Source organism: Cryptomeria japonica, chromosome 3 (genome assembly GCF_030272615.1).
Source record: "Cryptomeria japonica chromosome 3, Sugi_1.0, whole genome shotgun sequence".
NCBI classification, from domain to species: domain Eukaryota; kingdom Viridiplantae; phylum Streptophyta; class Pinopsida; order Cupressales; family Cupressaceae; genus Cryptomeria; species Cryptomeria japonica.
In genome coordinates this window covers 346,131,341-346,145,570 of record NC_081407.1, presented here as the reverse complement: position 1 = coordinate 346,145,570, position 14,230 = coordinate 346,131,341, and the positions used below count along the sequence as shown (strand labels likewise).

The 14,230-nt window shown below is 39.1% G+C and overlaps 1 protein-coding gene across 9 annotated transcripts in view; it reads left to right on the top strand.

The window, feature by feature from the left end:
* LOC131034796 (ATP-dependent Clp protease proteolytic subunit-related protein 4, chloroplastic) overlaps positions 1–11,054 on the top strand; it is a 93,253-nt gene extending 82,199 nt beyond the window's left edge. Inside the window, exons 6-10 of one of the 9 annotated variants that reach the window (XR_009103838.2) lie at positions 9,826–9,939; positions 10,102–10,197; positions 10,434–10,475; positions 10,631–10,689; positions 10,802–11,054. Coding sequence is in view for 1 of the 9 variants with exons in the window: in XM_057966396.2 (XP_057822379.1) it covers positions 9,826–9,939; positions 10,102–10,188 (201 nt within the window). In the remaining 8 variants the exon portion in view is untranslated. The other 8 variants (XR_009103837.2, XR_009103836.2, XR_009103834.2 and 5 more) reach the window with 8 other exon arrangements.
* The last annotated feature ends 3,176 nt before the right edge of the window (positions 11,055–14,230 follow it).

Genomic DNA, 14,230 nt, shown 5'->3' with positions numbered 1-14,230 from the left:
AAGAGACCTCGATATCAAAATGCCTCAACCTCTAATATCATTCTTGAAAAATGCCATCTCATGAACACAAGTGATCACATAAAAGAGAAGGAGCACACATCATCCATGAACAAACAAATAGAAAAGCTATGAGCTCACAAGAAGAAAGAGAGAAAGCATGGATACACATTCTAGATGTGTTTTTCTAGGTGATCCATGAGAAGAATGAGAGAAGACATGGATACACATTCTAGATGTGTTTTTCTAGGTGATCCATGTTGGGGAGGAGAGTAGGAAAAGTCTAGCTATGTTTTGCTAGTTCCACTCACCCTTGTGTGTGTGTGCAAGTGATTTTTGGTTTCAAGTGTATAGCATCCTGTATAAGAGTTTGTTTTCTTTGGTTTCAAGCATGCTTCAACCTGTTTAAGACATGTAATGAAAATGCAAATGCCAAGGGGCGAGTTTGGTTTCGGGAACATTTTGTATAAGAGTTTGTTTGCTCCGGTTTCGAGAATGTGTAACCCCGTTTAAGACAAATATATATCTAGTTTCGAGGACATCTTGTGTAAGAGTTTGTTATTTTTGGTTTTGGGAATGTGCACCTCGTCTAAGACATATTAACGAGGCGTCTGGTTTCGGGCATGAAGCATCTCGTGTAAGAGTTTGTTTTCTCTGGTTTTGAGAATGAACACCCCGTTTAAGACATGCAACAATATAGTACAATCTGGTACAAAGAGGGCGATATGTATGCCCCTTGCTTAAGATGTCAACATAGCCCTACATTGATGTCTTAAGGAAGTTAGAAACAAGGATACCCACCTTCAACACCAAGGAGATATCCTTTTAGGCAACAATGTTCATACATCCAAGCTAAAGAGGGAATACTCTTACAAGCAAGGATAAGATAGTTGAAAAAGAGATATCTTGCAACAAGTGTAAAGAGGATCCTTGGAGGAGAATAGATCTTTGCTCAAAAGACATCTACCTCCAAGAGGAGTTTCTTGAACAAACATAGCATCTTCTACCAAAAGAAGAGAAGGAGAACAAGAATGCATACCTTCCCCCTATTGCTAGGTGAAAGGGATTCTTGATGAAAGACGACACACTTTTGACCCAATGTGAGGGGTAAGTTTATAATAGATATATATTGTTGTAAAGGAGTGAAAAATTAGAGTTTCCACCACAAGAAGGATGAAAACCACTAATTTTTACTTAGGGACCTTTACATTCAAAAGACGGGTTGAATCCAATAGATTTAGTCACAAACCAACAAGGATAAGGACTAGAAATACTGATTGGATTCAAAGTGTGATTTTGTTTACCCTCTTTTGTAAGTTGAATTGCTGAAATTAGGGTAATGTGCTGGAAATGAGAATGAAAACACAGAAACAATGAGCTACAGTCGTTGGATTGAGCCACGCACCTGGATTTGAGAAATATAAGCAAATTCAAACTTGATCCCCGAAGGAGCTCTCAAAATGTCAAGATCGTGGTGCCTATCGCCCTGGTCCTCCAAACTTCACACACCAAAGGGGGATTGATTCGTCATTGTAAATAATGCTTATCCTGAAGATCGCAGCTCCGTACCTATTTTCTACACACAGAAAGAAGGGGAAATAGGTTGGGAATAGGAGCTTGCCTAAGTTATACCCCGATTTAGGAATTAAGCTTGATTGAAATATTGCAAATACTGAAATAAGTGATGGAAGGATATAACTCAGATCTACAATGATTGATAATGATGCTTTTTTTCTTGAATGTAATCACATATGCTATATGAAATGGCATGAATCTGACAAAACCCTAATCACACACACATGCTTCCATATGAACGATGTAATGTTGCTCCGCAATTGATGAATGAAGAATATGCAGCCTTGAAGATCTTTAGAAATGCTTGATAATGAATGCTTGAATGCTTGATGCCTTGTGATTATAATTTTGCCCTTCTATCCTTGTATATATCAAAATGAGAGGGGAAAGCCTCCTTATACACTTGCTCGTCAAAAAACATGTTAGTTTTCCGACATAGGCCCACACGGGGCTAGGTTTCCTGCTCAAATTTGGAAATGCTCAAGGGGTTCAAAGGGGAGCCCAAATAGGGAGGACCAAGGTGTGGCACCATCGTCCCAATGAGGACCAAGGCACCACGCCGTGGTCCCACCCCATTTTAGGGTCGAAAATAAGGGGCCATGTGGTGTATGAAGTGAAAATAAGGCCATATTTGCATGATGTAAGCATAATTAGGTCTTAATTAAGCATTGGGGGACAAACACTAAGGTAAGGGCCCCAAATGTGGACCAAATTGTAAGGGAGTACAATTTAGGATGCTACAATTGCCGAGTGTAAAAGAAGTTGTAGCCAAGGACACACACCTCTTGCATAAGACAGAATCCTTGAGCAAACAAACAACTTTATACAAGGAATAACATCAAATCATAAGCAAACACCACTTAACAACGAAAAAGTGGATCCTTAGAAAGGATAGGAGAGAAAGATCAATGTCTCCCAAGCGTAGGGACAATGAGAAGGATTATACAACCTCTAGGGAGAGATTAGACATAAGCAAATGCACAATGTACTCACATGAAGGAATATTCAATGCAAGAAAAGACATTAAGATATGTAAAATGCCACTCTAAAGAAGAGGTAATCTTCAAAGAGAAGAAAAGAAAGATTTAGATGAAGGATCACATACTCCCCTAAGCAGAGATTAATCATAAGAGACATGACATTAAAATATGAAAAATGCAACCCCTAAAAGGAATAGCGAAACCTTAGATAGAGAGAAGGAATAAGATAGAGGCAAGAATGAATAATGTTGCTGCACCAAAATGTTTGTAATTGAAATAGCATCACCTGTTATGACAAAGAGCCTCCAATTAAGTTAACCACCACTAGTGTCATAGGGTGAGGAGCAACATGAAGGATGAATGGAGTGCTAAGGCACTACCTCTTCACCAAGAAAGAGTGCTAGATTGGTTGTAAGAGCTATGCGAGCCCTATCATATTGTTCTTGAACAAATGTTTTAAATGCTTTGCACTTTCCAAGAGAATGACAATAAGTAGGATGAAAAAGACAATGTTCATTACCTTCCTTATGTTTATTGGTAAATTTTATGAAAGGAAAAACAACATTCTTATCATACTTCAATCTCCAAAATATTGAAAAGGGCGGCTAGTATAAGGAAGTGACAAAATTGAACTTCAGAATATAGAAATCTTATTTTCTGATAGTAAATGGATAGATATAATATTATCTCTGAGACAAACTCTAAATCTTACAAATTTGTCTCCAAAGGAGACTTAACTAATTTGGCGCAGATGTAGACTCCATTGTGAATCCACCCCTCCGGAAGAACTAGGTTTTCATCCAGCCCTTCTCAACTCGTGAAGGTTTTTGTCTCCAAAAATCATAAACGTTTTTCAAATCCAAAAGCATGCTTTTTTTCTCCCAGTGAGCCTCGTTATAAAGACCTCTAGGAACTTCCTAGAGGATAAGGCTGACTTGAACATTGGAAAACTTTATTTAATAAAGTGACATTATAATATTTTATTGTTTATTTAATTTAATTAATTAATATTAAGTCATCATTGGACTTTAAAAAAAAAATTTGACAACTTAATAAAAATTAATCTAACTAATTGTCACCTTACAAATTGGGGACGTTACAGTCCTCCCGGCCCAAACATTGCTTGTCCTTAACTAATTCTCCACTGCTCCACCAGGATCCCAAACTATCCATCTGAAAAACATTGCATCATTCCGCTGCTCCGCTCTAATGCAACCCGCAGTACTAAACCCTGCAACTCTATTATTCTGAAACATTCCCACTATCAAGCTGATTAATGGATTCCAAATCATCACACTGTCCCATTCAACAAAAATGAGGAGATAGAAGTTTTGCAAGAAGCTATCAACAACAAATAACTCTCCAACTCCACATGATCTTCCTTGGATGTGCAAAATACACATCATAGGCGCACAAAAAAACATATCAGCCCATCCCAGGCTGCTGATGCAAACCCAAACAGCACCCATAAATCTGAAAATCAGACTCATGATGATGTGAGAAGTGCTTCTAATGACTAATGATGATAGTGCCTCATCGTTATGCCAACTTCCAATGATAAAGAGATGATCCATGTCTCTCCAAAACACCCAAACAGTTGCTGCCTTAGAAGTACTTCCAAGAAAATCCATGTTCGATGAAGAACAGATATTACTCAACAATATATATAGTATTAACCCATGAATTACGGTTGGAATGCTTCTTCCGTTATGCCTAGGTTCATACCATAGATCACAACCCAGCTGAAGCACAAATATTTGCAACCCAAAACCAAGTATCTTCGTGACAACTCCTCCATACCTTGGTTCATAGATCAGCTGTGTCTTCACTTCTCCAAGTGCATACCAACCAAGAGCACGTATCTCTATGACATGTATCAAAAGTCTTGGAATTTGAGCAGTCTTAGACTTCATCAAAAAATCACCAATGCCCCCATCCATGTACACTCCTTCATAGGCTGGCTTCAAAACGGTGAGTTCTACCAGGTGAACTTCTAAAAGAGATAACTTCTCATCAAATTCTCCATGAATGACCACAAACCCAACCAAATTACTTATGCCTCCCTCTATATGTGTAGATACAACACTAGTGGTGGATCCGCCAAATGTGTGCTCAACTAACCCATCTTTCTCTATGATTTGAGCGTTCATTGGATTCTCTAAAAGAGGAGACTCATGAACCTCATGATGCAAAGTAGATGTCCCCTTAAAATTTTCTGAATCATACTTCTCTAGATGACACTAATCTGAATGTTTCTTCTTGTAAGTGCCATCTTGCTTGGGCAGTGTTTCTTCTTGTAAGTGCCATCTTGCTTGGGCAGTCAACCACTTGGCCTTCCTATCCTTTTGTAGCCATTCGTAACATGTACCTTGTGACTTCCTTACATCTTCCCTGCTAAAATATAGAAACTCGGACCCTTCAATTACAAATGCCTCATGTTTGGCTCTCAATTCTTGAGCGCCAACATTGGAAATCTCTGTAACAATAACATCTTCATGTATACGGGCTGCCAACTCATGATTCTTTAAAGATAAGGAGCTGATGTTCCCAATTAGCAAATCAGCCTTTTCCTCATGCCTTGCTGTGATGCCATCATAGATCTTGATCACCTCTCCTTTGATGAGTGGATGGTCATCAACAAGTGCTGGTTCAAGAGATGTCTCTAACTGAAAGTCACATGCTTCAAGCTCAATTTGAGCCTCCATCCTCTTAGCTGTCATGTTCACAAGTGTGCCATTGATTTTTGTTGTCCCAAAGTGTGTACCACACCAAAGACCATCCTCCACAAGGTTGCCAACTGTCCCAACTAGAGTACTGCTGTCAACAATCCAAAAATCAGAATTTTCTAAGTTTAGGACAGCATCATGTCTAATCAAGAAATCACCCTCTTCAAGGTGAGATGTCAAGACACACGGATCTTCCATTCTGAATCAAGGACAATTTCTTCCCCAATTGCACCACTATCATCCCTTGATGGCCCACAAAGAGTATAAACAATCTTTTCCCCCTTTGATCATAGTTTGAGCCTTCATTGCAACTTCTTCATTGGGAGGTTCAACAAAGGCTGATCCAAAAGATGCATACAAGTGAAAAATTAAAAATATTATGGTTTCAAACTAAATCCTCTTCTATATGAAGATCCTCCATTACTTGCTCAATTTCTACCCTTTTTGCATCAGTTTCCCCATTTAATTTCAAATGCCCTTTTAAATGATGTGACTCATGGGGCCTATTATCTTCAAACAACTTTTCTAATTTTTCTTCATAATAATGCCTCTTCAAATCAGCTTCCTCCATGACATCTTCTTTACAATATCCATGTTTGGAAGCTTGGTCACTGTTGATGTGTTTTTCAGGCACATGCGAACACAAAATAAAATACCCAAAAGTATCTTATCCTCTCTTGAACAAAGTTACTCAAATGCTGAAGATTAGCTTAAGGATCACTTGAGATAATTTCAAGGTTTATAAATGTCGGGTCACGACGTGTGGATAAGCTCATTGGTTTGATGTGATTATGCTGGAATCACAAAGAGACCTACGTTGAATTGTTGAGTGCTTAAATCGCTGGAACTTAGATCCTAACTACACGCTTGGATAATAAAGAAAAAGCAAAAGACATAAGGTTTGGGGAGTCTTCTAATTCTAAGAATGCAAGAGAATGGGTGAATGATTCAATGGAATCCTATTGGGCAAGGTCTCACCATCAACTTGAACAATTTGACACAAGCTCAGTGCAATCTTCTAAGGGATAATTAAAAGATGTTCAAATCATTATCATCAAACATTGATTACCATCCAAGTTAATGCATAAACAATGGATGCATAACAATTTGAAGTTAAGCTCATATTATTCCAGTTGACCACGCAAGGCACACTTACAATCAACAAGAGGCTAGTGGTATGGACTAAACGGATTCTACATAAATGCATTCAACAAATTCTTTCATCCAATCTAATCAACATGAAAATAAATTGAGAAGCAAAGACCATGCAAGTTGTTGAAGCAACAAATCAAATTTACCATAACTTCAATGAAATCAATTGTTCTTTACAACAAGGTTTGGCAACAATCTTTGTCTTCTCGTATTCTAACTTCTACTCTAATTGCTATTCATTATTCTATTCGTCTAAAACTATCTATTAAGCTTAACAAATGAAGAGCTTGAGCCTTTTATAATGCTCTCAATACAATTCAATGGCTCAGATCAATTTGAGATCAATGGTTGAGATTTTACAATGAAACCCTAATTAGGGCTTGTTACAACAAACTCAATTTTGGTCAATGAAATAATTACAACACTTTGACACATGTCATCTCTAGAATATTCGACCAATGGATAACAAGGGTAGGTGCCTCGAAGTTTGTGCCATCATGGACGAGTCAAGTTCATTGCATCTAGACGTGCTGAGGTGGAACTCCTCTGATTGGTGAGTGATGATTGGGATGCCACCTCGACTTTGCACTTGTGGACTTGATTCATCATCATGAATGAATATCATTATCCAACTTCAGTAGTGATGATGATGATCTTCTAACTTTGATTAACTCTTCTGAAACTATCCTTTGGAATGCCTCAATCATGGAGGTGCAAGGTATATATTTTGACTTCCTCTTTGTTTTGAAGTATTGGTGTTGTCTTGGAACAAACTCTTGATGTCACAACTGCTTCTCTCCTTTGGAATTCCTTCTTTGTGACCCCCTTCATGTTGTTGATTCTTTCAACGCATCAAACCTTGAATAGCTGGATCATGCCCTTGTATTAGTAAATGTTCCTTGTGAAGTCACCTTCTTGTGCTTGTCTATGAAATCTCTTTGAAGATATCTTCCTTGTATCTTGATCTTGACGTTGAAATTTGCTCTTTGAGAGACTTGTTTCAATCCTCCTCCAATGTGATCCCCTTGATTTCTTTCTTCATCTCCTGCAAAACAAAGAAATGAGCATCAAACACACATGATATATAACCTCTATATAGCTTCCTAATTTGACATGATTTCTGATTTTGTGTGATTTGCAGGTTTGATAAGAGGATTTAGAGAAAATTCGCTCTCATGTAGGAGCACTTGAAGTGTTTTTCGCTCCTAGAGAGGAGCACTTGAAGTAGATTTCACTCCAACCTTGATGCACATGAAGTGATCTTCAAACTCATCATTGAACTTTCTTTCACTCGTTTCCCTTCATTCTATGGGTTCTAACATTGAGTCTTTCAACCATTGATTGATGAAAACATGACAAACTAACCTTAGGGAAGGCCTCTATAGGAATTTCGCTCTGAGAGTGAAGCACATGAAGTTCACTCCAAGATGGGTGCACATGAAGTTCGCTCCACAAGAGGTGCACATTAAGTAAACCTCTAACTTGCCCTTCATCTTCTCAAATTCAAAATTGTTCTTTTCTAAGCATATGAAGACATCAAATCAGCTTAAGGCAATGATCTGTAAGCAATTTCTCATCTTATCTTGGGCAAATGAGGCAAATTTGCTCCAAGGTCTATGCACATGAAGTTCGCTCTAAATGCCATGCACATAAAGTTTGCTCCAATTTCCATGCACTTGAAGTTACTTTCAAATCAACACTTGAACTCTCCTTTGCTTACTTACACTCTCCCAATTTTAATACGTCATAGCATGCTCGACATGAGGTCTTAGGAAGAATTTTGCTATGAGTCTTGAGCACATGAAGTTCGCTCCACAAGGGGTGCACATGAAGTGAAGTCCGCTTCAAAGTGGATGCACATGAAATGAAGTTTGCTTCAAAGTGGATGCACATGAAGTGAAGTCCACTCCAAAGTGGATGCACATGAAGTGAAGTCGAAATCAAAGTGGATGCACATGAAGTGAAGCCCAAATCAAAGTGGATGCACATGAAGTGAAGTCCTAAAGCTCATGCACCTTTAGTGGATTGAAACTTGACACTTAGTGTTTTCTTGCTCATTCTCCTTCATTCTATTCATTCAAGCTTGTTGAAACTAGGCTCATTGTGCGTTCTAGGAACAATTTTGCTCTCAACTAAGGGCACTTGAAGTGAATTTCGCTCCTAAAGAGGAGCACTTGAAGTTTTTCACCCTCAACCTTGAGCGCTTGAAGTAGCTTGAAAATGCACTTTTGAGTTGAACCTTATTACTTTATGCCTTAGTTTATGCCTCTATATACTATAAGACCTCAAAACTTACTTTGAATATGATTTCTTCTTCAACTTGAGGCAATAGGAGTGAAATTCACTCGAGGAGAGGGGCACTTGAAGTTTCCCTATCTAGCATTCTCTCATTCATTCTTCATTTGAACTCATGATGGGCTTTACTCCTCATGTGATCTAGACGTTGCTAAAGGTTAACAAACTCACTCACTTCATCTGTCACACAAGGCTATCCACCTGACTCCTGGCTTCTTGACCATCTATACTTCTTCGATGCAAAGGCTAATAGCTAAGGACTCTAACATTACCCTAGAAATCAGGAAAAATAGTGGGGGTCCCCATTTGCGATGGGGCGATGTGTGAATACCTCACAACAGTCACCATCATGCTTAGTCAAGGGATCACCATCATAATAGTAAGTAGAATCATTTACATCATGCTCTTTTTTAATTGCTGTTACCAAATCACTGTGAGCAATCCGAATTTCCATACTTATCAAACCACTCTTGAGTGTCCTCAATGCAAGACTTATGAGATAACCAAGGACTGCTGGTCAAATTCAGAAAATTAGAAATTTCACACCTCTTCGAAGTGTCTTCATTGACCTTTATTGCATCTTCTTCCAATATAGGTTGCTTCTTCATAAGTGCTGGTTTATGAGAGGTCTCCAGCTTGAAAGTCACACATTCCCTTGGTTCATACCTGCACCTCCTTAACTGTTATGTTTTTTGCCTTAAAGCAACACCATGTTGAAGTATTTGTGACAAACCAAACATAATAAATTTTGACTTAAACCCCTCTGAAAAATTGTAGAAGATCAAGACAATTGCAAAAAAATCAGACTGAAATAACTGGAAGAAAAGTAGCAGGAAAAAAATTGAAAATTGGGTTTCTATGCAGACAAAAAAATCAAGAGGGGGGCCAAGAAATGATTACTCGTGATTTATTGCGATTTTCAGGCGATTTCTGCTTTTATGGCAGTGATTATGTTTTGGGGTTTAGTGAACATCAGAAAAGATGTCAGAAAGGTTTAAATTGCAATGCTGTTAGTGTTATGCATCTATTATATTCATAAATTTAGATTTAATGTTGGACTGTATAATTTGGTAATGTTATGCTTTTTTTGTGTATCATAGGTTAAACTTTGGGCTCATTACACTGGACATTCTAGAAAAAAGATTGCAGAAGATATTTTGCGGCCAAAATATTTCAGCCCAGAAGAAGCTATTGAGTATGGGCTGATTGATAAGGTACAGACAGAAGACTTCTACATTCCAATATCGTTTTGCACAATATGGATTTTTATGCACAATACCTTGAATTCCTGCAAGCCTACCTTTTTCATGAGAAATTTCAATTTAAACTTAATTTTCTTCTATACCATAATTTCTGGTACATGTTTTGGTCAATAGGTATTGTATGGTAAAGGTAAGGAATCGGAGGGTAGGGTCTTGGAGGACTCTGCTGCTTCTCTTGTCAGTAAAGCGGAATTAATATAACTACTGAAGGTATGTAAAATAAATGTTATCTCACAGATGAATTTGCTATGATTGAACTTGTAAGTTGCTTTTAATTTTTGTTTTTTTGTTTGTTGTGTTGATCAGATGTTTTATGAGACTCGTCAGTGATAGCTGGTGTTTAATTTTTGCTGTGTTGTAACTTGTATGTATTCAGGGTAGTTGTTTACAACAATTTCAAGCTATTTGCAATGGTGTTTAAATTTTGCTATGTTGCATCTTTTCAGGGTAGTTGTTTACAACAATTTCAAGCTATTTGCAATTGTTAGGTTTAAATTTCATCTTTTAGACTTTTTATGATATATTTTTATTTGTGTTAACCAAATGTTCTATAAGACTCATCAGTGGTATTTGGTGTTAAAAAATTTCTCTGTTGTATGCATTCATTTATTTACAACAGTTTGAACCTTTTTGCTATTGTCAGGTTCCCATTAAAGATTATGACCTTGGGGTGGCATTTTCAGCTTAAAATTGAGTTTGCAGGTTCTTCTTAGAATGCTGGAAAGTTCCTTTTGATGCTTCTAAATCTTTTACCAATATTCATATACTTGAGATTGGAGTTCCGCTAAAATGATCACTATTGTTTTATGGTTAGGATATGTTAGTGGCCATTTCTAGAGGAATGTTTCAGCTTATTTGGGTGGGAGAAGCACTGAGCTAGTGCAATTGCTATTATGAACCATTTATTGTAAGTGCTGGTCAAATTTTGATGAATTGGTTCATCTATTCAAATGAATGAATTGATTCCTGCACGTGTATCTGGTCCCAAATATTTCTTCTGTAAAAGAAACTTGGCAGGTTATTATTAATGGAATAAGTATTATGATCCAACCTTCTTACTTTGTTTACATGAGCAGTCTCTCCTTCAGGCCTTGTGCTGCACATATATTTCATATGTGATAGGTGTTATAGTAATGCTTCATGTGTGTGTGGACAACTTTTGCGGATCTGTTGGGCAGTCCCTAAGATTAAAGATCAGGCTAAAAACAAAACTTCTAATTTATAAGGTCACCGATTGAAATGCATTTAGTAATTATTGTTTAATGAGTAATTTTTTGTTTCAGTCATTTGTAGTTAATAATCTGCAACAAAGAAGCACACATATACATGTTCTTTGCATGCAATTTAAAGAATATATGTGCTTTGGGGTATGGAATCTAAAAATATAGGGCACATGGATTGAGAGCTATGTGGAACACATGGATCGGATAATAAATCATGAGGGATTCTACCATGGCCCATACTATAGAATACTAAGGCTGTGGAAGAACGGTGGGCCAATCTACAATTGGCTGAGATATTCTTGGAAACAAAGAATATTGTATCGAAACATATATTAGTTGTGGCAGGATGTTACAGAGCTGTTGCATTGTAAGAGTAATCTTTCAGGGAACAAAGCTTTTTATGTTAAAGTTGTCAGAGTAGTTAAAGTAGTTACGGATACTTTCTTCTCAAAGGCATCTCCTCAGCAGACAAGGGTTATCTTCAATCTGACACTAATGGAATTTTGGAGGCAAATGGAATTACCTAGAACCAAACAAGAGAATAATCTGGCCTTATATTCTCAGTTCTGTAGTAAATTTCAGAATTTGGGCAGAACAGAAAGCAGGGAAGATTTTACATGAAGAATGATAGGCTTCTTTTCTTATTGTTTCTTTTTGTTCAATACATTCACTTATTTATAGGATTTATATTCCCTATTTTACAGGAAACTGCCTATAACAACTTGCTAAAGATATGAGTTGTTTTGACAACTCATATTCCAAATCATAGCTAAATAGCAAATAACCTATATGGGAATGATGTGATATTCCCAATGCCCATAACAAACCTTCTAAACTATTATTTTATGCATCCTATTATGCAATATTCCTAACACCCCCTCATATTGCATCATTCTCCAAATGGGGATGGCAGACCAACAATACTTGATGACCACATGTAGTAGTTCATCATAAGGTAGAGTAGGAACATACTCATCTACTCGTGACCAGCAATAGTGGAACAAGCCTCGCTATGCTCATTGTACTTTCATCCAAGGATAGGGACAAACACTTCTACCTATGGAACCAGGGAGAGGGACTAACAGATCCATTCGAGGTTGTACATCAAGTTTGGATAGGGACAAATACATTTATCTAACATCAAGGTATGAACAAGGGACACAAATCTACTCACAACAATTATGATTGGGGACACACATCCAATCATTTACATCATTTTGTGAATGGTGTTGGTCGTAAAATGGGCTTTGTACCACTTGTTAAGCTACGTTGGTTAAGTATGTTAGTGTCGTCGAGGGTAGTTGTCCGTTGCACGACGGTTCCCCACGGGTGGTGACCGCAACCCTCGGCCTTGTCTTTATATATGCTCTTGTACTTCTTGTTGGATACACAGATGCAGAGAATGATTATTGTACTAGACATTTTGGCATTAATGGAAACATTGCTCTGAGCTCCTGGTTACTATTCTATCCCATGGTTATTATTTGACTGTTGATATGCAATATTAATAACACACCCCACGGGGTAAACATCTGGTGCCGTTGCCTAGACATACTCGAGAAAGGAAGGAGCGGATGGCGTACGGACACCATGGGCCTACCCGTTGGTGAGATTAACCCAGAGGCCAACGACGCACAAAAGGAACTCTACGACGGAGAGGACACTGCAACGAGGGAATTCTCAATCCTGCTTCAGGCGGCCATCGAGACCTACGTCCGAAGAGAGGCCACGGAGGTTGAAGTCCCAACAAGTGTCGTGTGGACCGCACTGGAAGTTAGCCCTGCAGTGAATTGGTTGATGAACCACCTCCCCTGGTGGCTTGCACAGGCATCACTGGCACAACGAACCTGCCTGGAGGAGATTGCCCGTGAGGAGCGACGCCAACAGGTCCTTTGATAGTATGAAGAAAACAATCGTCGCTAGGAAGCGGATTGTGATGGCAAGAGGGGAAGGGGAAATTGAACCTTGAACCTCTAGGAGGAATAAAGAGCATTCTATACTATAATAATGGTGTCATACTATTGACAAATTAAATAAGAAGGCACAAAGTGAGGAGTGGGAGGCCGCACAGAGAGCCCTGATTCTGGAACAACAAGTAGAACGTAGATGGAGGCTGAGGCAACTTGCCGAAGGATGACCTGCCGAAGGGTTGCCCGAAGGGAACCAAGGAGGTGCCACGGAGCAAAAGCCGAAGGAGATTTCTACGTGTCGCCAGAACACTGTAGGGTGAGAAGCTACAAAGAATTTTTGGAGGAAACAAGGCTACGAAGAAATCTGGTCGAAGATACCCGGGATCAGTTCAGGGAAGGACCACCGAAGGGAGCAAATAGACGACGAGGGTGAGAACTAAGGGGAGGGCAACCGTAAGACTGTAGGTGCGGAGGAGGCACAGGCACACGACAAGCAGGACCCCCTCTTGGGACCCATCACACCAAGCATGCGGGTACAAACCACCGTACCCCCAGTCACTCAAACAACAAACACCACCGGCGCAGGTGGGAGTGGTGCAGGTGCATGACAGGGGACACGACCCCCATCAATGGCCAATAAACAGAAGTTGCCGAAGTTCAACGACAACAGGAAGGAAGATCCCCTCGGCCATTGCCGCACTTGCGAAACCATATGGTCAGCGAATGGTATTACCAACCAGGACGAATGGGTAACACAATTTCCAGCAACCTTAAGGGGAGTGGCCATCGACTGGTACTCTGATACGGATAAGGCCAAAGGCGGCACATGGCCCAACTTGAAGGAGTTCGAGATAGAGTTCTGCCTCCTCAAAGATGACAATGAAATAGTAGCCGAAATCTATGGCACAAAGCAGAACAAGAACGAGACGGTCCGAGCCTATAGTCGACGGCTCAAGGAACTGTTGGGGAAAATGGAGAGTCAACCAGCGGATGGGTTGAAAAAGAGATGGTTCGTGGAGGGATTGAAACACTCCCTTCGGAAGAAGATGAAAATTGTTCCACCAACCTCGTACGAAGATGCATATAATAGAGCGATGGATCTCGAGAGCG